Below are 25,279 nucleotides of genomic sequence, written 5' to 3' on the forward strand. Positions count from 1 at the left end.
ATAACCATTGAATTGGATTGAAATGAGAAGAAATATCCACATTCAGATGGAGGAAGATCTTTGGAGTTCTCTACCGCACAGCGCTGATGAAGTTTAGTCATTCAGGTGATTCAAAACAAATATCAATCATCAATTTCAAGGGATGTGGGAATAGCGCAGGAAAATTCCATTGAGGTCAAAGATCAGCCCTGAGTTTGATGAGGTGTGGTACAGGCTCGAAGAGTTACTCCTCTTCCTATTCCGTACTTTCTTGTAGACAGACAAGGAACTGCAGATTATGAAATCTGAGCAAATCTTGGGTGGGCGGTGCGACTCGCGTCGCAGTGGCCTCTGCAGTCCGTCTGTCTTTTTTTTAATTTTCTTGTCTCGTTTGAGTATAGTTTATAGTGTTTTTTTTTACTGGGCATGTGTGGGGGGGGGGGGGGGGGGGGGGGGGGGGGGGGGGGAGGTGGGGGGAAAAACTTTTAAAATCTTTTCCTGTACGGTGGACCTAACCTTTTCTCTGTCGGGTCTCCGTTGTCGTTGGGGCCTAGCACAGTGGAGCGGCCTCCAACCGGAACGACCTGGGGCTCCAGTCGCGGAGCCTGTGGACCACTTACCATCGTGGAGCTGGCCAAGTTCGGAGCGGGAGGAGCTGTGGTGGTGCGCTGCAGCGGCCCGACCCCGGAGATTCGGAGGCTCCAGCCGCCGGCCCTGTGAACTGTGATATCGGGAGCTCGCGGGTCCGGTGGGAGACCGCTTTTCGGAGCTCCCACAACGCGGCTTCTCCAGCCCGTGTCACGGGGTTGAAAATGACCTGGAGCGGGGCCTTACATCGCCTGGTGCGGCTTTAATTGGCCGCGGAACTTGCTAGCGCCCGCCGGGGGCTCCACCATCACGACCTTGTGTTGGCCTTGGATCGCCCAGCGCGGCTTTAAATGGCCCCGGGACTTATTTACCATCACCCGCCGGAGGTTTTGACTTTGACATCGGGAGGAGAATGGGGAGTGCAGGGAAGAGATAAGACTTTGCTTTCCATCACAGTGAGGAGGAGATTCGCTGTGATGGATGTTTGTGTAAATTGTGTTGTGTCTTGGTTCTTCTACTGTTTGTAATGACTGCAGAAACCAAATTTCGTCTGAACCTCAATGAGGTTCAAATGACAACAAATAAACTATATCATTGTAAAAAAAATAAAAAAATAAAAAGTGCTGGAAGAACACGGCAAGTCAAGCAGCATCAGTGGAAGGAAATGGACGGACAATAATTTTGAGATACACAAAATGTTGGAGTAACTCAACTGGTCAGGCAGCATTTCCGGAGAAAATGGATAGGTGACGTTTTGGGTCAGGCCCCTTCTTCATACTCTTTTAAAGCAATATTTCTGGTTGGGAACCTACTCGAAAGATCCTGACCTGAAACGTCGCCAATCCATTCATTCCAATAAAGTCTGCCTGACCCGTTGAGTTCTTTCAGCACTATGTGTTTTGCTTGCATGTTCTTGTGTTCATATTGTACAGGAGAAATGGTTAGAAACTAATTAAAGGATCATAATGATCCCAATGTGTGAGGAGTAATAAACCATGAAGCATGCTTTGATACATGCACAGCCCCGAAACAAAGCTGTATAACCAGGATATGATAGTTACTGTACTGTGAAACAAAGATAACATTGGACTGATGTCCGGTAATAAATCACATAATTAATTAATGTAAAACCCGATTGCTTAATGCTGCAGATGTGTACATCATGGCCTGTGGACAGATTTAAGTGCCATCAATTTGCATGCAATTTCTCACCTAGACCCCAAAACACCATTATTCACTATTAGTCATACACGGGATTCACAAAACTATTGTGCCTGGTGATTTTCACACAATGTACATGTTGGTCTCCCGTGGAGTAACTCAGCGGGACAGGCAGCATCTTTTGAGAAAAATAATTCTTTCTCTCCAGAGATGCTGCCTGTCCCACTGAGTTATTCCAGCATTTTGTGTCTATCTTCGATTTAAACCAGCCTCTGCAGTTCTGTCCTATGCAGTTTGTTGCTCTCCCATGTCAGGATGAGAACTGGTCACCTCCCGTAGACAGCACCATTTTCAAGGTACCTTTTTACACAAAGAACAAATTTTATTCCTGTATTCTTTATAGACAACCATTGGGGTATTTGACTCTGACTTTAATCTTAACTGTGGGGTAATTGGACTCTTGTCTGCCTGTTCCATGAGGCAAGTAACAAGGAAAGAGGGGCCCAGTGTGGGTGGGGGCCACCGAGAGGGAAGAGGGGACCATTGGGGCTACATTGAACACAGAATTTCCCTGTGACATATCATACGTGATTATAAAGTATCTTTCACTAAATGAATGGTAGAACAATGTATGAAAATTCAAACCACACAGTGTACAAAGTTCCTCAAGGTACACCCACACTCTTGCCATGATAGCATAAAAATAGGCAACTTGAAGATGGGGCTGAGGAGCTGAGAAGATATTTGCCTCTGAGCAAATTACCGAAGAATGTCTTCAAAGCTGCACAACTTGCCTTGGTTTTACTAATTCCAGTAACAACAGTGAAGCTATGACACTGACATTTTATCTGTAAGTTATGCAAATCTGCCACTGTGCAGCTCACATGATATCTGTCAAATGTACTGAAACAGGTCCTCTGTTAGAAATTAACCACTGTGGCAAAGCTAGCAGGTATGGAGATACTTCATTGGTCTCCAGAATTTGGTGGCAAAAAAGCTGTTATGCTCCTGCCGAGAATCTCTTGTAATTTGACATAATTATGACTTGGTTCAGCTCTATGAGGGAAAAGAGCAACTCAGCAAATTTCAGTGAAAGTGGTTTGGTTTATTATTGTTACGGGTAAAGTGAAAAACGTTGTGTTGCGTGATATACAGGCCAATCAAGCCATGCATGAATACAATCATAGCACACACATGTACAATGGGTAGTGCAAAAGAAAAAATGGAAGGAAACAGAGTGCACAATCTTGCTCTCAGCATTAGCACGACCAAGAAACTGATTGTGTAGGAATCACAATTGCATAGCTGGTTCACACAATAGACACAAAATGCTGAGGTAACTCAGCAGGACAGGCAGCATCTCTGGAGGGAAGGAATGGATGACATTTTGGGTCGAGACCCTTCTTCAGAGTCTGAAGAAACCCTTCTTCATAAGTGATAGGAGCAGAATTGGGCCATTCGACCCATCAAGTCTGTATTAAATCATGGCCAATCTCTCTCTCCCTCCTAACCCCATTCTCCTGCCTTCTCACCATAACCCCCGACACCCGTACTAATCAAGATTCTATTGTATCTACTATCTCTGCCTTATCTCCACAGATGCTGCCTGTCCCACTGAGTTACTCGAGCATTTTGTGTCTATCCAAGAGGCTGATCGTTGACTTCAGGATGGGAAAGCCAAGGGACCGTGCACCTGTCTTTATCAGCGGGATGACGGTGGAGGGAGTCAACAACTTTAAGTTACAGCTCCAGAGAAAATAGAGATTAAATAAAGGACAAGGACTACAATGAGGCAGTTTGAAAGTTTGGGAATATATCTTTAGTTCCATTCAAGAGTCTGATAGCAGTGGGTCGGGGTTGTAGTTAAATTTAATGGTACATGCAAGCGGGCAAAATAAACTCAAATACTGTTAGACTGGATCTATATTTAATACGTTCAACGACAGTGATTGCACGTCCAAGTGTTCATGTCGTGAAACTAGAATTCAATGTCATTAAGCTAGAATTCAATGTCATTAAAGGGTACAGATAAGATTTAAGAGGATATTGCCAGGACTCATAGGCCTGAGGTATTGGGAGAAATTGGGAAGGTTAGGACTTTATTCCTTGGAGCGCAAGAGGCTGTAGGTATAAAATCATGAGGGGAATGGTTAGGGTGAATGCATAGAGTCTTTTTCCCAGGGTAAGGGGAATCAAGAACTAGAGGGCATAAGTTTAAGGTGAGAGGGGAACATTTTTTATTGGAACCCAAGGGGCAACCCGTTTCCCCAACAGAAGGTGGTGGGCATTTGAAATGAGCTGCCTGGGTAAGTAGTTAAGGCAGGTAAAATAATAACACTTAACATACATTTGGACAGGTGTATGGGTTTGAAAGGTTTGGTGGGATAATGGTCAAGCACAGGCAGATGGGACTAGCTTAGTTGAGACATCTTGGTCAGGTTGAACAAGATAGGTCAAAGGGCATGTTTCCATGCTGTGTGCCTCTATGCCATTTTGTCAAGCAATAACTGGTCAAATAACATAATAAACAAAAAATAAAATATTATTGTGCTGCAACCATCAAAGTGAAAGCAATGGGCATATGTAAGGATTTCCTGTACTGAGCCAGCTCTTTGCATTGGAATATAGATCAGTACAGCCCAGGTAGGCACAACATGTTGGAGTAACTCAGCGGGACAGGCAGCATCTCTGGAGAGAAGGAATGGTTGACGTTTCGGGTCAAGACCCTTCTTCAGTCAGCACAGGGTCAGACAGCCAGCCTTCAGCACCACAAGGTCCATGCCAAACATGATTCCGATTTAAACTAAATCTCCACTGCCTGCTCGTGATCCATATCCCTCTATTCCCTGTATAATGGAATGAATGAATGATACTTTATTATCACATGTGACTTGTCACAGTGAGATTCTTTGTTTTGCATGCACAAGGTATGCAAAGAGTCGCCACATAAAGGATGCCGACCAAATTATGTGCCCATCTCAAATTACCTCTCCAAACTGTCTCCTACAGCTGAAACATTTATACAAATAAAATTCACATCATCACTGAAGCTCGATTTAACATCTCCTGGTGAATTCATATATTTTGGTTCTGCCGCACTACCTCTCACCACAGGTCAATCGAACCTTCAATGATTCTTGATTCTATGAAATGAGTAACAAACGTCACCGTTGAATTGCCATTGTTCATTAAACAGGCCATTTTCTTAAATATCATTCGCATTATCTGCCTGCTGTTCTGTGCTGCAGTTGGAAAAAAGAGAGAATGATATAATACAGCTGCCAATATCTCCCTTCAGAGGGTAATTTGTAATTTAAATGTGAAACTAATTCTTTCAGTCTGATCTCTTTTCATGAGGAAATTAATTCCATTTAGAGATATCTATTGGAATCTTGTTCTGTGGTTGGGGAACAATTTTGCCTTTGGCCAAGAAAACATTAAAACAAACTAAATGTGGACACTTTACAAATACCCTTCTTTCTGTGCTAACATACGTAATTTCAGCTGTCAGCTCATTGGTAACATGGATTAATACCTTAATAGCTTTACGGTGAGAGGGGCAAAGTTTAAAGGTGATGTACGGGGCAAGTTATTTTTTTAAATGTAGTGATGGGTGCCTGTGATACACTTGGCCATACACTAGACCTAGTGCTTTTGTCTGGTCTCCCAACTTGTAACACAGATATTATTGATGCCTGCCTATCTGATCATAGTGCTATTATATTTGATATATCTCTTCCTTTCTCTCCTTCAACATCCCATCTCCCTGCTCGCTACTCCCACTACGTTAACTCCACGACAGCCAGTAAGTTCTCTGAGGCTCTCATAACCGCCCCCGACATCTGCATTATTGAGGCATCCACCCCTCACCTCAGTACCGACGACCTAATTTCTTTATTCAATAATACCTGCTCTTCCATCCTGGATTCTGTTGCTCCTCTTAAAATGAAAAAGCCTAAGCCTAAAGGCGAGCCATGGCTCAATGATACCACCAGAGCCCTAAGAAGAGAATGCAGAAAATCAGAACGGAAGTACAAATCTGATAAGATATAGATAGATATGCCATTTATTGTCACTATACATGTACAGTGAAACTGAAAGCTGCTCGTACTCAGTGCATACATACAATTTTACACAAAAAACAAGAAACAGAAAACAAAACAGAAGGGAGATGGGGGGGGGAATAGGTGCACAAATTCTACGGCGCTACATACATATATACATATATACAGATGGAAGTCCGTGTTGGGCGGTGTAGTCAGTGAATGTGTGGATTTGAATTCATGGTAGATATAATTCTCGGGAAGCAGCTATTCCTGAGTCTGTTTGTCCTGGATTTGATGCACCTATAGCGCCTTCCAGAGGGCAGCAGGTCGAACAGTCCAAACGCAGGATGGGAGCTGTCTTTGGTGATCTTCTTTGCCCTGCTAAGGCAGCGGGAGGTGTAGATGTCCATCAGGGAGGGGAGAGGGCAACCAATGATCCTCTGCGCTGTCCTGGTTACCCTCTGAAGCCTCTCCCTGTCTGCCATGGTGCAGCTGCCATACCATGCTGTAATGCAGTATGTCAGCAGGCTCTCGATGGACGAGCGGTAGAAGGTCAGCAGCAGGTTAGAGTCTAGGTTGTGCTTCCTGAGGACCCTCAGGAAGTGCAGCCGCTGCTGAGCCTTCTTGATGACCGCTGTCGTGTTGTCCGTCCAGGAGATGTCAGCCGCGATATGGACGCCGAGAAACCGGAAGGTGTTGACCCTCTCCACACACTCGCCGTTGATGTGTAGGGGGGCTAAGTCGGTGCTGTGCCTCCTGAAGTCGACAATGAGCTCTTTTGTTTTCCTGGTGTTCAGAGCCAGATTGTTTTCTGAGCACCAGGTTGTCAACTTCAGGACTTCCTCTCTGTAGGCTGCCTCGTCTCCCTTTGAAATAAGTCCGACCACAGTAGTGTCGTCAGCAAATTTGACGATGCGGTTGTTGTTGTGGGCCGGACTACAGTCGTAGGTGTAGAGACAGTATAAGAGGGGGCTTAGCACACAGCCCTGTGGGGAACCGGTACTCAACCTGCGAGTGGAGGAGAGGTGGGGGCCAAGTCTCACAGTCTGGGGCCGGTTTGTGAGGAAATCCTTAATCCAGGCACATGTGACAGTGGGGAGGCCGAGAGTGACCAGTTTACCAATGAGGATGTCCGGGATGATTGTGTTCAAATTTCCTTTGAACTCCTGAAAGATAATCTTGACAAATACCAGGAAGCAGTAAAATCTGCAAGAACTAAATATTTTTCCACCCTTATCTCCAAAAACGCACAAAATCCCAAGGTCCTTTTTAGCACCATCACCTCCATCATCTGTCCTGCCACCAGCACCAGGCTAACTGGGTCCCCTGCTAAATGCGAGGAATTTACCACATTTTTCACCAGCAAGGTAAAGAATATAAGAACGAATATTTCCCCTCCCACCCGTGACCTGGCTGTCTCATTGGTCTGCTCTTCAAAATTAGACTGTTTCCAACCCGTTACTTTACCCTCCCTTGTAAAACTGATCACCACGATGAAACCTACTACCTGCCCCCTCGACACTGTCCCCTCTGCCCTCCTAAAGGACGTCATTACAACAGCTGGTCCCAGCATCCTCGCCATCTTCAACAGCTCTCTGGCCACTGGCACTGTACCTACCTGCTTCAAGCATGCGGTGGTCCAACCACTCCGGAAAAAAACCTAACCTCAACCCCACCTTGCCAGGCAACTACAGACCAATTTCTAAACTGCCTTTCCTCTCAAAAGCCCTTGAAAAGGTAATTTTAAGCCAACTTATACCTTACCTTCACCAAAACACTATCCTGGAAACTCTCCAATCAGGTTTCAGGGCTCACCATAGCACAGAGTCTGCCTTGTTGAAGGTACACAATGACCTACTGCTCACCGTTGACTCCGGCGACTGTGCAATTCTGCTCCTTCTTGACCTCAGCGCAGCATTTGATACTGTCGACCACACCATCCTAATTGACCGTCTCCGGTATGGAGTTGGTATTGATGGCACTGCCCTGAGCTGGTTCATCTCCTACCTCAAAGGTAGGAGTTTCTTGACTAACATAGGCAACTCATTCTCCTCCCCAGCTAATCTCTGCTGTGGGGTTCCACAAGGTTCCATCCTTGGCCCCATTCTCTTCTCCCTGTATATGCTCCCCTTAGGCCAAGTCATTGAAAGGCACGGCATTTCCTTCCATTGCTACGCAGAAGATACCCAACTCTATCTCCCCCTGAAGCCCAAAAACCAATCAAATCTGTTTAACCTTACCCACTGCCTCGAGAATATAAAGTGTTGGATGGCCCAGAACTTCCTCCAACTAAACGAGAGTAAGTCTGAGGTCATCCTTCTCAGCCCCTCAAAGGTATCAAAGGTATTTTATTGGTCACATTCACATACACCCAGGTGTAATAAAGTGAAATGCATTTTGCCATTTTGCAGCACACAAAAAAAGAATACAGACATTACACCAATGAGAGGCTTAAACACAAAGAACATTCCCCCACAATGGCTCCCACCATGAGGGAAGGCACAAAGTCCAGTCCCCAACCCCAGTTAACCCATAGTCGGGCCTATTGAGGTCTCCATAGTTGCCTCTACGGAGGCCCGATGTTCCTGGCTGTTCTCGCCGGGTGATGTTGCTCCGGCGTCGGGAGAGCCCTCACAGCGGCATGGGAACCCTGGAACGGCTGCCTCCGTACTGGAGGCCGCGGCCTCCGAAGCCGACAACGCCGCGACGGTTGGAGCTCCACAACTGGCAATCTCGTCGCGAGATCCCAGGCTCCCGGTGTAAAGTTCGGCGCCGCCGCCCGCAGCTGGTCGCTCCTCAGTCCCGCAGCTCCGCGATGTTTTACCAGGCAGTCTCAGCTCACCGGAGCTCCAGCGCGGCGACCCAGGCAAGGCATCGCCCGCTCCACGATAGTGCTCCAGCGCTGTGCCGCTGCCGAAGCCGAGGTTCTGGGCGGTCCCCGACAGGAAACGCCGCTCCAGGCCCGCTGGTAGGCCGCGAGGACGGGTCGAAGCTGCAGCCCGGAGAAAAGCTGCCTCTCCGACCAGGTAGGGACCCTGAAAGGCAGTTTCCCCCTTCCCCCTCCCACCCACTCTCGGACTCAATCAAAATGATAGCAGGCAGCCTTGGAAGCCTTACCCCACTACTCAAACCTCACGTCAAAAATCTTGGCGTGATATTTGACTCAGCACTGAAATTTGACAAACAAATCAATGCCGTGGTAAAAGCTAGCTTCTTTCAGCTTCGGATGATAGCTAAAATAAAACAATTCCTCCAGTTTGATGACCTGGAAAAGATCATCCACACATTCATCTCCAAATGTCAAAGATTGGAGGGCAGAGTTTTAAGATGAGAGGGGCAACGTTTGAACGAGGTGTGTGGGACAATATTTATTTGACACCGAAAGTGATAGGTTTCTGGAACATGCTGCCAGGGGTGTTGATGGAGACAGATACGATAGTCCCATTTAAAAAGCTGTTAAATAGGCACATGGATATGCAGGAATGGAGAGATATGGGTCACGTGCAGGAAGATCAGATTAGTTTATCTTGCCATTGTGTTTGGCATGGACTTCTGGGCCGAAGGTTCTGTTCCTATGCTCTACTCTTGTGTTGTCTTAATGTGAAACTTAATTGGTTCTCCGTACTAAAACATCTTTATATCATGTTAACAAGTCCATTAGTTCACTTCTTTCCACAAGAAATGATTTGAGGACATTGCCCCTTTAAACTCGGCCAGTTCTCAGCATGGAAATGAGGACGATTTAATCAATTAGTTCCACAAAATCTGTAGCTGCTCATTTCAGTGAGCTCCATATTTATAGTTTATCATTATTCAGTGTGTACCACATATTAGATTTATTTTCACTGCCTATATTGAAATATCTGTCATGGTTTTATTAATGTCCTAGTGAGCTGAGCATTGCATTAATTTTACATGGACCTATTGGATTTCATATACGGGAAAATGTAAACTAAGAGAATGATTGATCTTCATGAGCAGGGGCCTTTATTCTTCAGTAGTTTAGGTATTCCAGACAAACGTTTAGAAAGCCACCTTCAGCACTCTCCCTCACTGCTCAGTGCATAGATTTAATAGGTTTCAGGCCAAGGCCCTTCTTCAGACTGAGAGTCAGGGGAGAGGGAAACTAGAAGTATGAAAAGGCACAGAACAAATCAGAGCCGGCACCGATGACTCAGGAAAGGTGGAGCCCACAATGGTCCAGTGTTGGCTGTGGAAGTGGTGATAATTAAGGGATACAAACAGTGAAACCAGCAAGACCACTAGCATGGGGGAGGGACACGAGAGAGAGAACGCAAGAGTTACTTGAAATGAGAGACATCGATATACATAAGGCTGAGATTGTGGTAGGGCGAGGCTCAATTCTGGGTTCCATTACTCAATCAAAACAGGACAAGGCCTTCAACTCAAACCTGAAATATTAAAATAATAAAAACAAATTGCATCTGGATACTGAAAATAATTCTAACATTTTGCACTTAATGGGATAAAAATAAAGCAAACACCAGCAAAAACTATCAAGTTTTGCTCTTTTATTTATTGAACCACTGGTCTCAACATATAGATCATCTCATCTTAAATGTCTGTTCCAAGCAATTTACTAAAATGTATATCAACTTGCAATATTCCTCCCATCAGTAAAGATATAAAACACATTTATGAAACAGAAGATCGCTAAATCAATACAAACCCTTAATTTGTTTTCAGACACAACCAGCAGAGAGAAACAATTTTAACTCTGTGTACACTGGCAGATCAACAGTTGCTTATTGTCTCTCCTTGATAAAACATTTTGTGAAGATGGGAAAATCAAGTTGGTTTCAACTAAGTGAGAAACCTTGAACCTTAAAGCCGCTTTCTAATTTTCTAAACATGCTTCACCTAATTCAACAATGTCTATGAAAACTGGAAACACTTTCAAGATTTCTCATCTCAACTATTGCAAACCAAAAAATTATTGAAGGTTATTTCCTTTAATAGAATTAACAGAAGTAAAACAGTGAAACAATTAACTGGCCATCATGTTTGGTATCGACTTGGTGGGCCAATGTACCTGTTCCTGCACTGTAATACGTTCTATGAATTAATCAACCATTTATCATAACGCCTACATTACTGGTCTGGAGAAGGAAATTATATCAGTATATAAAAGAGAATCTATAATGGTACATGGAAAATGAATTGTTCAATGTCTGTTATGAAAACCCACACTATTACACTTTTGCACATAATGTAGGAACCTTAATACGCTAGTGAGTTCTTCATGTGCTGTTCCATCATCCAGTTGATTGATGGTAGATCTACATCCTGGGGGGCAGTGTTAGCTGTGAGGAGGATGCTAGGAGACTGCAAGGTGACTTGGATAGGCTGGGTGAGTGGGCAAATGTTTGGCAGATGCAGTATAATGTGGATAAATGTGAGGTTATTCATTTTGGTGGCAAAAACAGGAAAGCAGACTTTTATCTAAATGGTGGCTGATTAGGAAAAGGGGAGATGCAGTGAGACCTGGGTGTCATGGTACACCAGTCATTGAAAGTAGGCATGCAGGTGCAGCAGGCAGTGAAGAAAGCAAATGGTATGTTAGCTTTCATAGCAAAAGGATTTGAGTATAGGAGCAGGGAGGTTCTACTGCAGTTGTACAGGGTCTTGGTGAGACCACACCTGGAGTATTGCTTACAGTTGTGGTCTCCAAATCTGAGGAAGGACATTATTGCCAAAGAGGGAGTGCAGAGAAGGTTCACCAGAATGATTCCTGGGATGTCAGGACTGTCTTATGAAGAAAGACTGGATAAACTTGGTTTATACTCTCTAGAATTTAGGAGATTGAGAGGGGATCTTATAGAAACTTACAAAATTCTTAAGGGGTTGGACAGGCTAGATGCAGGAAGATTGTTCCCAATGTTGGGGATGTCCAGGACAAGGAGTCACAGCTTAAGGATAAGGGGGAAATCCTTTAAAACCGAGATGAGAAAAACTTTTTTCACACAGAGAGTGGTGAATCTCTGGAGCTCTCTGCCACAGAGGGTAGTTGAGGCCAGTTCATTGGCTATATTTAAGAGGGAGTTAGATGTGGCCCTTGTGGCTAAAGGGATCAGGGGGTATGGAGAGAAGGCAGGTACAGGATACTGAGTTGGATGATCAGCATGATCATATTGAATGGCGGTGCAGGCTCGAAGGGCCGAATGGCCTACTCCTGCACCTAATTTCTATGTTTCTATGTTTCTATCCTAACTCCATCTATTGGCCATGGTTCTTAATACTTTTTGCAATAAAAATAATCTAGGTTTGAGGTTAGAATTCTCTGTTGTATCTTATCTGTTGTCATACAGCACAGACATAGCCCCTTTGGCCCAACTTGCCCTTGCCTACCTAGATGCCCCATCTAAGCTGGTCCCATTTGCCCACATTTGGTCCATATAACTCTAAACCTTTCCTAATCATGTAGCTATCCAAGTACCTTTTAAATGTTGTTACTGTATCTGCTTCAACTACCTCCTCTGGGAGCTTGCTCCATATATCCAATACCCTCTCAGTGAGAATGTTGCCTCTCAGGTTCCTATTAAGTCGTTTTCCTCTCACCTTAAACCTATGTCCTCTGGCTCATGTATCTGTACACTGTGGGTGGCTCGATGGTAATCATGTATCGCTGACTGGTTAGCATGCAACAAAATCTTTTCACTGTACCTTGGTACACGTGACAATAAACAAAACTCAAAAATCAACTTGATTCCCCTACCATAGGAAAAGATCTCTGTGAATTCATCCCCTCTATTCCACTCATGGTTTTTATACATCTCTGTATGATCACCCCTTAGCTTCCAGCTTGCATGTTTTATTTTCCATAGTTACAGACAACAAACTCATTTCTCTATGTCCTCAACCAACAGTGCATTTAAAATTCACCTCAGACAGCTCAGCGAGTCCTGCTGATCCCAGCCCTTTAACACCTCCTGAGCACAGGATTCACTCAATGACGAGAGGCCGCTGAATTGTATTGTATTAACATTACATTATCAGTTTATGTCAGTGGGGCTGTTAGAAATTCAAGCACATTCCCATAAACTGAAAAGCACAGCCAGCGATACATTTTCATGCCATCTTATAAAAGGGAGATCTGCGGAATTTTCAGAGATTTAAATAAATTGAATCCGTTTTATTTTAAACACCGCATGTTAGGCTTAAAATACATTGCATTACAAGAGTTTGGCCACACATTTGGTGAGGGCAGGAACCTTTCCAGCAATGGAGGTTCCCACTGACCGAATACGCACATAAGTGGCCATACTTGGTGCCTAGTGGCTTCAGAGATAGACTTCAGGAAGCAGACACGATATAGAACATAGAACAGAACAGGAACAGGCCCTTCGGCCCACAACGTCTGTGCCAAACATGCTGCCAAGTTAAACTATTCTCTTTTCCCTGCACGTGATCCATAAGCCTCCTTTATCTGCATATCCACGTGCCTATCTAAACCCTCTTAAATGCCACTATCATATCCGCCTGCACCATTAGTCCTGGCAGTGCTAAAACACTCAGTGTTTTAAACAAAATGGCTTGAAATTCTCCTTCTCTTGCTTTAAATCTTTGTCCTGTAGTCTATGACATTTCCACCCTAGGAAAAAGGTTCTGACTGCCTACCTATGCCTTGCATAATTTTATCAGATCTCCTCTCTGACACTCCAGGGAAAACATTCCAAATTTGTTCAACATCTCCTAATAGCCAACTATAGTAATCCAGGCAGCATTTAGGTAAATCACCTTCTGTACCATCAAGAAATTGCAGAGTTGTGAACACAGCCCCGTTTCAGACCAGCCTCCACTCACTCCCCCTCTTCTGCTCCTCCTACATTCAGGGCTGCCTCAGAAAAGCAACCAACATAATAATGGACCACTCACAACCCTGCCATTTTCTATTCTCCTATCGGCCAAAGGATCCAAAAGTTTGAAAGCACATTCTACCAGGTTCAAGATCAGTTTCTTTGCCTCTTGTTATTATCATCTTGAATGGACCTATCATATGCTAAAATTCTCGATCTCCCAACCTACCTCATTGCGGGCCTTACATTTCTTTCATCTGCACTTTCTATATAACTATGACCCAATATTCAGCACTCTGCTATTTATTTTCTCTCTTGCACTACCTTGATGTACTTATGCATGATATGATTTGCCTCAATAGCACGCAAACACATTTTTCCACTGTATCACAGGGTACGTGACAATAATATCAGTAGTATTACTAATTCCCAATTCTGGAACAAATCCGATACTGTAATTTTTTTTTTGTTAGCTCTGACTAGCCGCACACATTACTCCTCTGATCTCTGAATCTGGCTTATAGCTCAAAGAGAGAACATGGAACAGCAAAATGATATCCAATTTAAATTTCTGTTTGGGAAGAGAATCACCATGTTCTCCAGCAGATCCCAAATAATTATTCCAAAACGTCCATGTCTCAAGTACAGGGGCTGCCATCTCCTCAATTTTACTCTGGTGTTACTCTGTCCATTTTCCATTGCTCTGAATGAATTTATTAATTGATTGATTGAAAGATGCAGCCTGGAAACAGGTCCTTTGGCCCATTGGGTTCACACTGACCATCGATCATCTATTCACACATTGGTACGGTTATACCACTTTCACTTCTACTCCCTAGAGAGCAGGGACAATTTACAGAGGCCAAATAACCTACAAACCCATCATGTCTTTGGGATGTGGAAGGAAACCAGAGCACCCAGAGGAAACCAACATGGTCCCAGAGGGAACGTGCATACTGTGCATTCACAGCAACTGAGGTCAGGATCGAACCTGGGTCTCTGGTGGTGTGAGGCAGCAGCTCTACCTGCCGAGCCACTGTGCTCTGATGTGGAAGATTACACAAAGGCCTCTGTGCAAACAACACCAAACTCAGCACCCGTGACCGCCATCATTGCCAACTGCAATGGTCATCGTGTTTAATGAATTTATTCAAGTCCTTAAATGGTGGTCATTTGCTCGCTTCTCAAGCAAGGCAACTAGTTAAAAATAATTACGAACAAATTATCAGCGAATTAGCAAATTTCACGATACCTGAAATTCCAACAGCTCTAACCATGTCCATATCAGCACCAAGTCTTGGAACGACATAAGCCTCTTCAGCCAAGAGCAAGATTTTTTTAATTTTATTTTTTAAATATTTTCATTTCTTAGAAGCAAATGTACAAAAATAGAACCAACGGCATATAAAATTATACAGTTATTGCACAGCAATTTTAACTTTTTAGCTTGGAATGAAAGAATAGAAAGGAAAAAAATCAAGAAAGAGAAAAAGTGAGATGTGCTAAAATAGAACCCCTAGACTACCAAAATGGTGTAGCCAAAGAGTGAATAAAAGAAAGAAAGGAGGAATAGAAAAAAATAAATAAATGATCAAAAAGAAAAAGAGAAAATAAAGTGGTGATATACCGGCTTCACATCCCTCCCCACCCACCTCACCCAACCCGCAATTAGATTTAATTCCAAAGTGGTGTTGTGCCATACTATCCTTGTAATAAATCAATGAATGGTGTCCATGTCTTCAAAATATGATATGTTTTTTCTGCCAAGACAAGTCTAATATTTTCAAGATGTAGCGTCTCGGACATAGAAACATAGAAACATAGAAAATAGGTGCAGGAGTAGGCCATTTGGCCCTTCAAGCCTGCACCACCATTCAATGTGATCATGGCTGATCATCCAACTCAGTATCCTGTACCTGCCTTCTCTCCATATCCTCTGATCCCTTTAGCCACAAGGGCCACATTTAACTCCCTCTTAAATATAGCCAATGAACTGGCCTCAACTACCTTCTGTGGCAGAGAGTTCCAGAGATTCATCACTCTCTGTGTGAAAAATGTTTTTCTCATCTCGGTCTTAAAGGATTTCCCCTCTATCCTTAAGCTGTGACCCCTTGTCCTGGACTTCCCCAACATCAGGAACAATCTTCCTGCATCTAGCCTGTCCAACCCCTTAAGAATTTTGTAAGTTTCTATAAGATCCCCCCTCAATCTCCTAAATTCTAGCGAGTACAAGCTGAGTCTATCCAGTCTTTCTTCATATGAAAGTCCTGACATCCCAGGAATCAGTCTGGTGAACATTCTCTGCACTCCCTCTATAGCAATAATGTCCTTCCTCAGATTTGGAGACCAAAACTGTACGCAGTACTCCAGGTGTGGTCTCACCAAGACCCTGTACAACTGCAGTAGAACCTCCCTGCTCCTATACTCAAATCCTTTTGCTATGAATGCTAACATATCATTCGCTTTCTTCGCTGCCTGCTGCACCTGCATACCTACTTTCAATGACTGGTGTACCATGACACCCAGGTCTCGTTGCATCTCCCCTTTTCCTAATCGGCCACCATTTAGATAATAGTCTGCTTTCCTGTTTTTGCCACCAAAGTGGATAACCTCATATTTATCCACATGATACTGCATCTGCCATACATTTGCCAACTCACCATGCCTATCCAAGTCACCTTGCAGCCTCCTAGCATCCTCCTCACAGCTAACACTGCCCCCCAGCTTCGTGTCATCCGCAAACTTGGAGATGTTGCATTCAATTCCCTTGTCCAAATCATTAATATATATCGCAAATAGCTGGGGTCCCAGCACTGAGCCTTGCGATACCCCACTAGTCACTGCCTGCCATTGTGAAAAGGACCCGTTTACTCCTACTCTTTGCTTCCTGTTTGCCAGCCAGTTCTCTATCCACATCAATACTGAACCCCCAATACCGTGTGCTTTAAGTTTGTATACTAATCTCTTATGTGGGACCTTGTCGAAAGCCTTCTGAAAGTCCAGATATAACACATCCACTGGTTTTCCCTTATCCACTCTACTAGTTACATCCTCGAAAAATTCTATAAGATTCGTCAGACATGATTTACCTTTCATAAATCCATGCTGACTTTGTCCAATGATTTCACCACTTTCCAAATGTGCTACTATCCCATTTTTAATAACTGATTCTAGCAGTTTCCCCACTACCGACGTTAGACTAACTGGTCTGTAATTCCACATTTTCTCTCTCCCTCCCTTTTTAAAAAGTGGGGTTACATTAGCTACCTTCCAATCCTCAGTAACTACTGCAGAATCTAAAGAGTTTTGAAAAATTATCACTAATGCATCCACTATTTCTGGGGCTACTTCCTTAAGTACTCTGGGATGCAACCTATCTGGCCCTGGGGATTTATCGGCCTTTAATCCATTCAATTTACCTATCTTACCTGAGTAAGAGCATTTAGTTTGGTAATTAAAGGAGGAACGTTTGCTTGAAATAGAGAAGTGTATTTTCTAGTTACGTGAACTCCAAGATATTTATTTTTTTCCGTAGCAATTCTGATAGGGAATTTTACTTCGGAGTCACGTGAGTGACTTCGTGAAGAAGCCCGCCCCAGGACGCATTGCGCTATTTTACGTTTCAGCATGCAAAGCGGCAGCCGGGAGTCAGGGCTCCCGAAGAAACGAGAAAAAATCTAAGTTTAGGTAAGTACTTACCTTTACTGTTACAGCCCCTTTGCGTCTGCTTGTTTCCCGCAGGGCGTGCAAGCGGCCCCCTTGGACTCCGGGAGGAGTTTTCCGTTCGAGGGAGGGGAGGAAAGACGCTACTAGGGAGAGAGAGCGCCGGCGGACCATGAATGGGAGCTGTGCCGGTGCCGGTAAACTCTCCACAGGGGCGACATCAAGAGCGCAGGAGACGGCGCTAGCACTGCGTTGGGGTCCCCTCAGTCCTCGCTCGCTCGCGAGTACTGTCCAGGTGAGGCAGGCGGGCGGGCGGGAGGAGGCTTCCGACATTTGCGGAGCCGTTAGGGGGACCCACTGTGCAGTGCTGGCGTGGAGTGCGCTGCAGCCCGAGTGCAGGTGAGCAGCAGCCCGAGTGCAGAGTCAGCCAGAATTGCTAGATAGAGCGAGGACCGCTAATCAGCGCCCCGCTCCCGACTCTGCACCAAGCCGTCAGCATCAACTGCGGGCTTGGGGGGGGGGGAAATGCTGCACCTGCCCGCAGGACGAAAGGACGTCGTTGGGCAGCAAACAGGGGTGGACCGCTTAGCGGGCGGTCCGCAAACCCGACACCGCGACCGAGCCAGCCCGCTAGCACTTGAGCAGCGGGCTGGATGTGTGTAAAACCCAGCGGTGGAGCTGACATCGGACTGGGACGTCTCTCCACCCAGGAGGGGGAGAGACAGCCGCCTGAGCTGCAGGAGCGGCTCTTGGGCATTGGAAAGGTGAGTTTGCAGTTGTGTTTTATTACAGATTTCAGGAACACAACGCAAAAAACTCGCAAAGAGAAACTGCCCCGCTCCAACTCTACCAGCGGGGCAGCAACCGGCGGCAGCGTCGCTCGCAGAGCGGTTTTTCGCTATCCCTGAGACCGAGCCAAGCCAGTCTCGCCAGAGCCTGCACGGCGGACTGGGAAAGCGGCCAGGAAGCCAAACGGCCGGTCGTCTCCGATTCGTCGGAGGGGGACATGTCTCTACCAAAGCAGAGAGAGACAGCCGCCTGAGCTGCACTTAGCAGCTCCTAGAGGAGAAGGTCCACCGGGAACAGCAGCGCTCCCGGCGAGACAGGACAGGCACCTCCTCCATAGTGTCGTTCAGGCACTGCCCTTTGCTACCCTCATACCACGGGTTGGAGCAGGAGGCTAGCATTGGTGACCAGGGCAGGGCTGGTCTGCAAATGGGGCAGGCGGACAAAATCGGGAGTATGCATGAGGTGCAGGATCAGGAACAGCTGTTGGGTGTCGTGGACCGCTTCGTAGCAACCCCACGGGCTGGAGCACCGCCGGAGCCAAAACAATGGCAGCCAGCAAGAATATACAGCACCAGAGAACTATGAGGCCCTTAAGGGGAATAAGCCTAAAACAGCAAAATCTGGAAGTTGTGGGGGCCCTTATGCGGGCATAAAAACTCAAGCTACAGCGGATCCGAAGGCTCCTGATGTCAGGTATCACAGCCTATGCTTGTTCTGTGGAGATAACGAGATCAACACATGCCACCAGAAAGTGCTGGTATTAAGGTGTACCACGATTCGAACTAAATAATCTCTGAAGGGAAATACAACACCTGCCCTCAATCTCAAAGATGCAGGCTTGAGCAAAGCCCAGCAGCGGAGGCAGACTCACTGCTATTTGGGAGAGATCTGAACAAAAAGCTGAAGGAGATCGAAGAGGTATCAAAAACCTTCGGCATCATGAGGGCAGGCCAAGGGACGAGCAAACCACGACTTTCGATACCCTAACAGCAGCACCTCACGGCATCCACCAGTCTATGTCTAGAATATGGGACTGGTGAAAGCTTGGGGCCGCACTATCCCCAAAGATCTTTTAGATCAGGGCCCGCCGCGGACCCCCTGGAAAATGCGCCCCCCCCCCCAACGTCGCCAGCACATCCTCAGAACAAAAGCACTCAGAAAACAGAAAACACAAAACCGCCAATAACCATGGAGGTAGGTGGGTCTGGTTCATACCAGTATATAGAGCGCTTTATTGGACTATCTTGGCTTTCATATTAATTCAGTCCACGTAACTATAAGGATGCCAAGAGACAACATAGTTGAATTGGCACAAACAAGCACAAAGTAATGGTCAAACTACCAACTACTCGACAAATAACAGAGTAATTGGGGAAAAAATGGTACCATTTCTGTCTACATCATTCAGATGTTAGTATCAAAAACAACATATAGGTTGTCATTGAGCATCTCATGAACTTACCCACTGAAGTAATATCAGAAAGACAGTGGTGGGGTTACCACTTATACTGGGCATTAATTATCTAAAAAATGTTCGGGTGAATTTTATGAGTTTTAAGCACTTGCATGTATGGGTATAAATAGACTACACTATGGAGGTGGTCTATATTAACCATATGGCAGCATAAAGTCGGTATCATATGAGAAATTGGTCAAACCAATTTGGCAATGGTATATCCATAGATGTATTTGACTATCAACAACTTACCTGGGCGGTAAGCAAGATACAGTGACAGACACCAGGTCACATAATATTAAGGACTACATCAATTAGATGTTTTCATATAAAGTTAACAAAACTATTAAGCTATATGATGCAACAGATATTAATGCATTTCATTGTCGCTGTACTGTACACTGACAATGACAATAAAAATGGAATGTGAAACTGATATCGATTATTTGCATTAACGCTATATCACCAGGTGTTCGGGGATGTCCTATGTATGTCGCGGGGGGAAACCAGACCCTGGGCCAGTGGAATCCTCATTAAAAAATTTCTCTGGGACAGATAGTTCCAGCAGAAAGATCGTCAGCTATATATATTAACTTTTCTGACCTATAGGTCATGTTGCCATTCAAGAATGTATTTATAATATTGATAGACAAATGCGTTCACGCTGCATTGGTGAAATTAATTCTATGTATTTTTCCCTTCTGCCTCACCAATCGAGAACAACGCACAGTACAAAAGGATTCTGCTTCAGGTATTTGATAGTACCTGACGGACTTACGCAGCCCTTGTTTCACTTCACGCCATGACATGGCTGTTGAAACTTGGATGGTGTTTTCCAGTACCCAGAATTATTAATAATCGGAGCCGGGCACAAATCAACTGTGCCATGAGAAAAAATAACCTCCTGAGCTGCAGATTCTGCACAACCTCTGGGACTGGGATTGTTATACTGAATAATCGACACCATGTCAGCATCCTTTTGAACATCCACTGGACTACAACATTTGTCCAGCATCAAGAGAAGTACTGCAAGGATACAGGGAAAAACCTACTCATCCGATACAGGTACTACGAACTGGAATTCCTGGAGAACCTTCATCATGATGAAGGATTCGGCTACAGTGCCATCAACACAGCTAGAATTACCCTGCCTGTTCTTTTTCAAAACAGCTACAGGACAACAGGCCATGGGGTCACTGGCTGGAGGTAAATTTGAAGGGTATTAAAACTCTAAACCCCTAGACTAGGTACACCTATATATGGGATGTCACAGTGGTTAACCACACTTCAGGGGATCCCACCAGCCAGAGCCCTAAACCTGAACCTTCTATGCACTAAAAACATATGTTAAAGGCACATGGAGCAGCACAGAGTGTCCAGTCACTACTCCTATTTTCAACTAGACACCATGCTCACAGCTTCAGACCAGATCTCTATCATTTGTTCAGGGAATGGTCAAACCAGACCAGGAACACCTTATCCAGTCATAAAACCCGGGCTACCCGCCAGAAAACACGGTATGTGCCAAGACCCTATTACCTTACATAGACACAACCTAATTATGCGAGGGAGATGAAAAGCCTTGTGGGTTGGTCACAAAACACCTTGTGGTCGGGTAACAAGCCTTTTTTGAAATGGCTCAAGCAGGTTAAAGCTCCTGGGATAAAACTAACATGTATAAAGTTGTCATCCCACAGGAGAAGCTTCCACGTCAACGGCAAAAGAATGGACGTGCCTGTAAACCACATCCTGGCTACAGCAGAATAGTGGGGGTAAAACGTTCAGAGAAATAAATTATTATAAACTGTTGACAAAACCTGTTTTTATTTGCAGGAAGATTCCAATCTGCAAATATTCAAATTAGCCAAGGGGAGCATTTAAAATTCTTCAGTGTTATTGTAAAAATACCATTGGTTTTTTCTATAAACAGAATCATTGGTTGATTATGATAACACGCTTCCTCCCTCAAAGGCTTCGGCAGCGAGTGATATAGAGCTGTTACACGGTTTGAAATCACAGAGCTTTGAAATCTTCACGAAGTCACTCACGTGACTCCGAAGTAAAATAGTAAGATTAAACGAGAACTTACCAGTTTGAAGTTTGATCTGTATTTTATGAGGAGTTACGATGAAGGATTACGTGCCCTCCGCTCCCACCCTCATTACATGGATCAAACTGATAATTGATGTCTCTTTATTCTTTACTATGTTACTTCAAATACGTGTCTGTCTGTGATTCCACACCGCTGCTTTGAAGTTATGCCGCAATGCGTCCTGGGGCGGGCTTCTTCACGTAATCCCTCATCGTAACTCCTCATAAAATACAGATCAAACTTCAAACTGGTAAGTTCTCGTTTAATCTTACTATTTTAGGAGGTGTGTCGGCTCTTGAGGTTTTATTGACATAATTTCACCTCAAAGATCGAGCTCACATCAGGCTGAAGGCTAACTGGATTGGTCAAATATATCACTCATCTTTCCTCTCCAAAACCAGAGGTACTGCAATTATAATCCGTAAAGGTATACCATTTAAACATAAAACCACCATACCAGATAAAGATGGTAGGTACGTCATAGTATCTGGGGAGATATATTACAATGGTGAACATCTACGCTCCCAACTTTGATAACCCACAATTTTTTTACAACATTTTTAATATAATCTCATGATTCCACCCAGCAAAACTTGATAATCGGGGGAGATTTCAACTGTGTTTTGGATCAGCCAAGAGCAAGATGAGGAAAAATCAGCAATAGACCGGTGCAAACGAGATTCTGACTGTTTAACACTAGAAGAGAATTCCACCTCTGGGACTGGTTTCCCATCACAGATCAACTCTATCCATTACATCAACATTAGAGCCTGCACTATAAAGCAATCTTGCTAATGAAATGAGGCTAATAAAACGAGGCTGGAAGAAGGAGCAAGAGGTCAGTGCATTCAGCAACTCTCTGAATAAGCAGACTTAGGCCGGGTGAAATTCTCCGCTGAGAGATTGCCTGGAATATAACCTGTAATAAGCCTGCTGCCGTAGGAAGAAATGAAACAACCTGCCCGTGGAATCCAATACACATCTCAAATCACATTAAGCGACAGGGCGGCACAGTGGCACAGCTGCCGGAGCTTCTGTCTCACGGCGCCAGTGACCCAGGTTTGATCCTGACCTCGGTGTAGTCTGTGTGGAGTTTGCACGTTCACCATGTCCGTGGATTTCATCCGGTGCTTCGTTTTCCTCCCACATCCCAAAGACATGCAGGTTTGTATGTTATTTGGCTTCTGTACATTGCCCCTAGTGTGTAGGGAGTAGATGAGGAATTGGGATAACATAGAACTAATGTGAAAGGGTGATCGATGGTTGGCGTGGACTCAGTGGGCTGAGGGGCCTGTTTCCATGCTCTATTTCTAAACTAAATGCATGAAACAAACAAGAGCAAACAACGCCGGAATAAATTTTCAAGTTAAAATGTCTAATTTGCATTGATTTAGTCCTTATAGCAAAAATATATACCAAATTACAAGGTTATGATGTCATTTGTGTATTGTTTAAAAAGGTTTAAATTTGGCATTTCTCTTCCAAGGAGTATCAAACCATTTCACAGAAAAGCAGTTAAAATGTAGAAACTATGTGATAACAATAAAACACTTTTTTTTCTTTAAATAATGTGCACAACAACATATTTGTTTTGTATCGCCCTGATATAATAAACTGCCCCAAATTACTTCACATTAGCAAACCTCAGGCAAAGAAACAGCAAGTGAGAAAACTAACTGTAGTTATAGCATTATAGCGTCATGCAGCCCTTAAGTCCTTAAACACACAGTGTCCCTGCGTCATTAAGTACATATCGAGATAAATCCTTTTTTCGAACAGTCAGACCTTACATGTCTTTGCCGCGGCATCCAAATACTCTCAAACATCGGGATAATTGCATTTACTTCCCAAACAAAAAAGCAGACCAACAATTAACCGTATTCAAAAATAAAACTAATGCACAAAAACTCTGCAAATGAACTCCAGTGGCAAACAAGGCCTTGCACAACACACCTGAATCGTCCGAATGAGCTGACGCCACAGGCATCTTGGCACCCGTTGATCGAAGACAAAGATTTTCTGTTACCGTTCGAGTGATGGTCTACGGCAGCTTACTCGTTCTTCGTTGTACAATCAAACTGCTGAAAAAGAAAACAGAGCTTAGTGTGGTGATCTAACACATTCTGTATACAAGCTCTTCGTACTCAAAAAGCCCCCTGCTCTTTGGACAATTGTCAGCTGACAAACAACCTAAATGAGTTCTACTGCAGGTTTGACAAGCAGAAACGTAACCCTGGTACCCCCTCCCCAACAAACACAGCCAGGCCCCAATCTGCAAAGAATGGACCCTTCTGCATCCACTCCTCCCCATTCACCACTTCACACCTACTTAAAGCAAGACTCCAGTCTGAAAAGACTGGACCCTTTCCCACCCCAACCAACACTTCATCCCACTCTTGCACAACATCACTTCTCCATCATCAACAATAAAAATAGAGGACGTGGAGAGGCTTATAAGAAGACAGAAAAGCCGGAAATCTCCAGGACCAGACAACTTTCCCCCTCTACTCTCAAGCTCAACAACTGGCACCGAACAACTGGCACCGGTCTACACAGACATTTTCAACCAGTCCCTGCAAACTTGTACTGTCCCTGCCTGCTTCAAAGTTTCCACTATTGTCCCTGTACCCAAAAAGACAAGGATTACTGGTCTTAATGACTACAAGCCTGTCGCACTGACCTCTGGAGTCATGAAGACCCTTGAAAGGCTTGTGCTGGCCAAGCTGAAAAATATCACAAACTCCCTGCTGGACCCTCTGCAGTTTGCATATCAGGCCAATAGATCTATGGATGGAGTGCAGTCAACCTGGGCCTGCACTTCATCCTTCAGCACCTAGACTGCCAGGGGACCTATGTGAGGTTTTTGTTTGTTGATTTTAGCTCTGCATTCAACACCATTGTGCCAGAGCTACAACACTCCAAAATTTCCGAGTTGACTGTGCCTGAACCCCTCTGTCGGTGGATCACCAGCTTCCTGACAGACAGGAAACAGCATGTGAGGCTGGGAAAGCACATCTCAGACCCGCAAACCCTCAGCATAGGAGCACCGCAAGGCTGTGTACTCTCCCTTCTCCTCTACATCAATGACTGCACCTCCACTGACTCCTCTGTCAAGCTTCTCAAGTTTGCGGATGACACAACCCTGATTGGACTGACCCAGGATGGGGAGGAATCTGCCTACAGACAGGAAGTGTCACAGTTGGCGTCCTGGTGCCATCGCAACAACCTGGAGCTCAATGCTCTTAAGACAGTGGAATTGATTGTAGACTTTAGGAGAGCTCCCCCTTCCCTCACCCCACTCATCATCAAACAACACCACAGTCACATCTGTGGAGGCTTTTAAGTTCCTGGGAACCATCATCTCCAAGGACCTTAAGTGGGGGGCCACCATCGACTCTACAATCAAAAAGGCACAACAGAGGATGTACTTCATGCGGCAGCTGAGGAAGCACAATATGCCACAGGAAATGATGGTCCAATTCTATATGGCCATCGTAAAGTCTGCCCTCACCTTCTCCATCATGGTCTGGTTTGGCTCAGCCACCAAGCACGACACCCAGAGGCTGTAGCGAATCGTCCGATCAGTTGAGAAGGTTATTGGCTGCAACCTTCCCTCCATTGACGAACTGTACATTGCAAGGGCCAGGAAGCGAGCGGGTAAGATCATCTCTGACCCCTCTCACCCTGG

At 44.8% G+C, this 25,279-nt stretch overlaps 1 protein-coding gene across 1 annotated transcript in view; it reads right to left on the reverse strand.

Annotated features, from left to right (window-relative positions):
- mpp2b (MAGUK p55 scaffold protein 2b) overlaps positions 1-25,279 on the reverse strand; it is a 528,409-nt gene that overhangs the window by 269,926 nt on the left and 233,204 nt on the right. Inside the window, exon 2 of the mRNA XM_055657232.1 lies at positions 23,545-23,672. Coding sequence (XP_055513207.1) covers positions 23,545-23,578 — 34 coding nt within the window. The 5' untranslated portion in view covers positions 23,579-23,672. The remainder of the gene's footprint in view (positions 1-23,544; positions 23,673-25,279) is intronic.

The sequence above is a fragment of the Leucoraja erinacea genome, chromosome 27, assembly GCF_028641065.1.
Source record: "Leucoraja erinacea ecotype New England chromosome 27, Leri_hhj_1, whole genome shotgun sequence".
Classification (NCBI taxonomy): Eukaryota; Metazoa; Chordata; class Chondrichthyes; order Rajiformes; family Rajidae; genus Leucoraja; species Leucoraja erinaceus.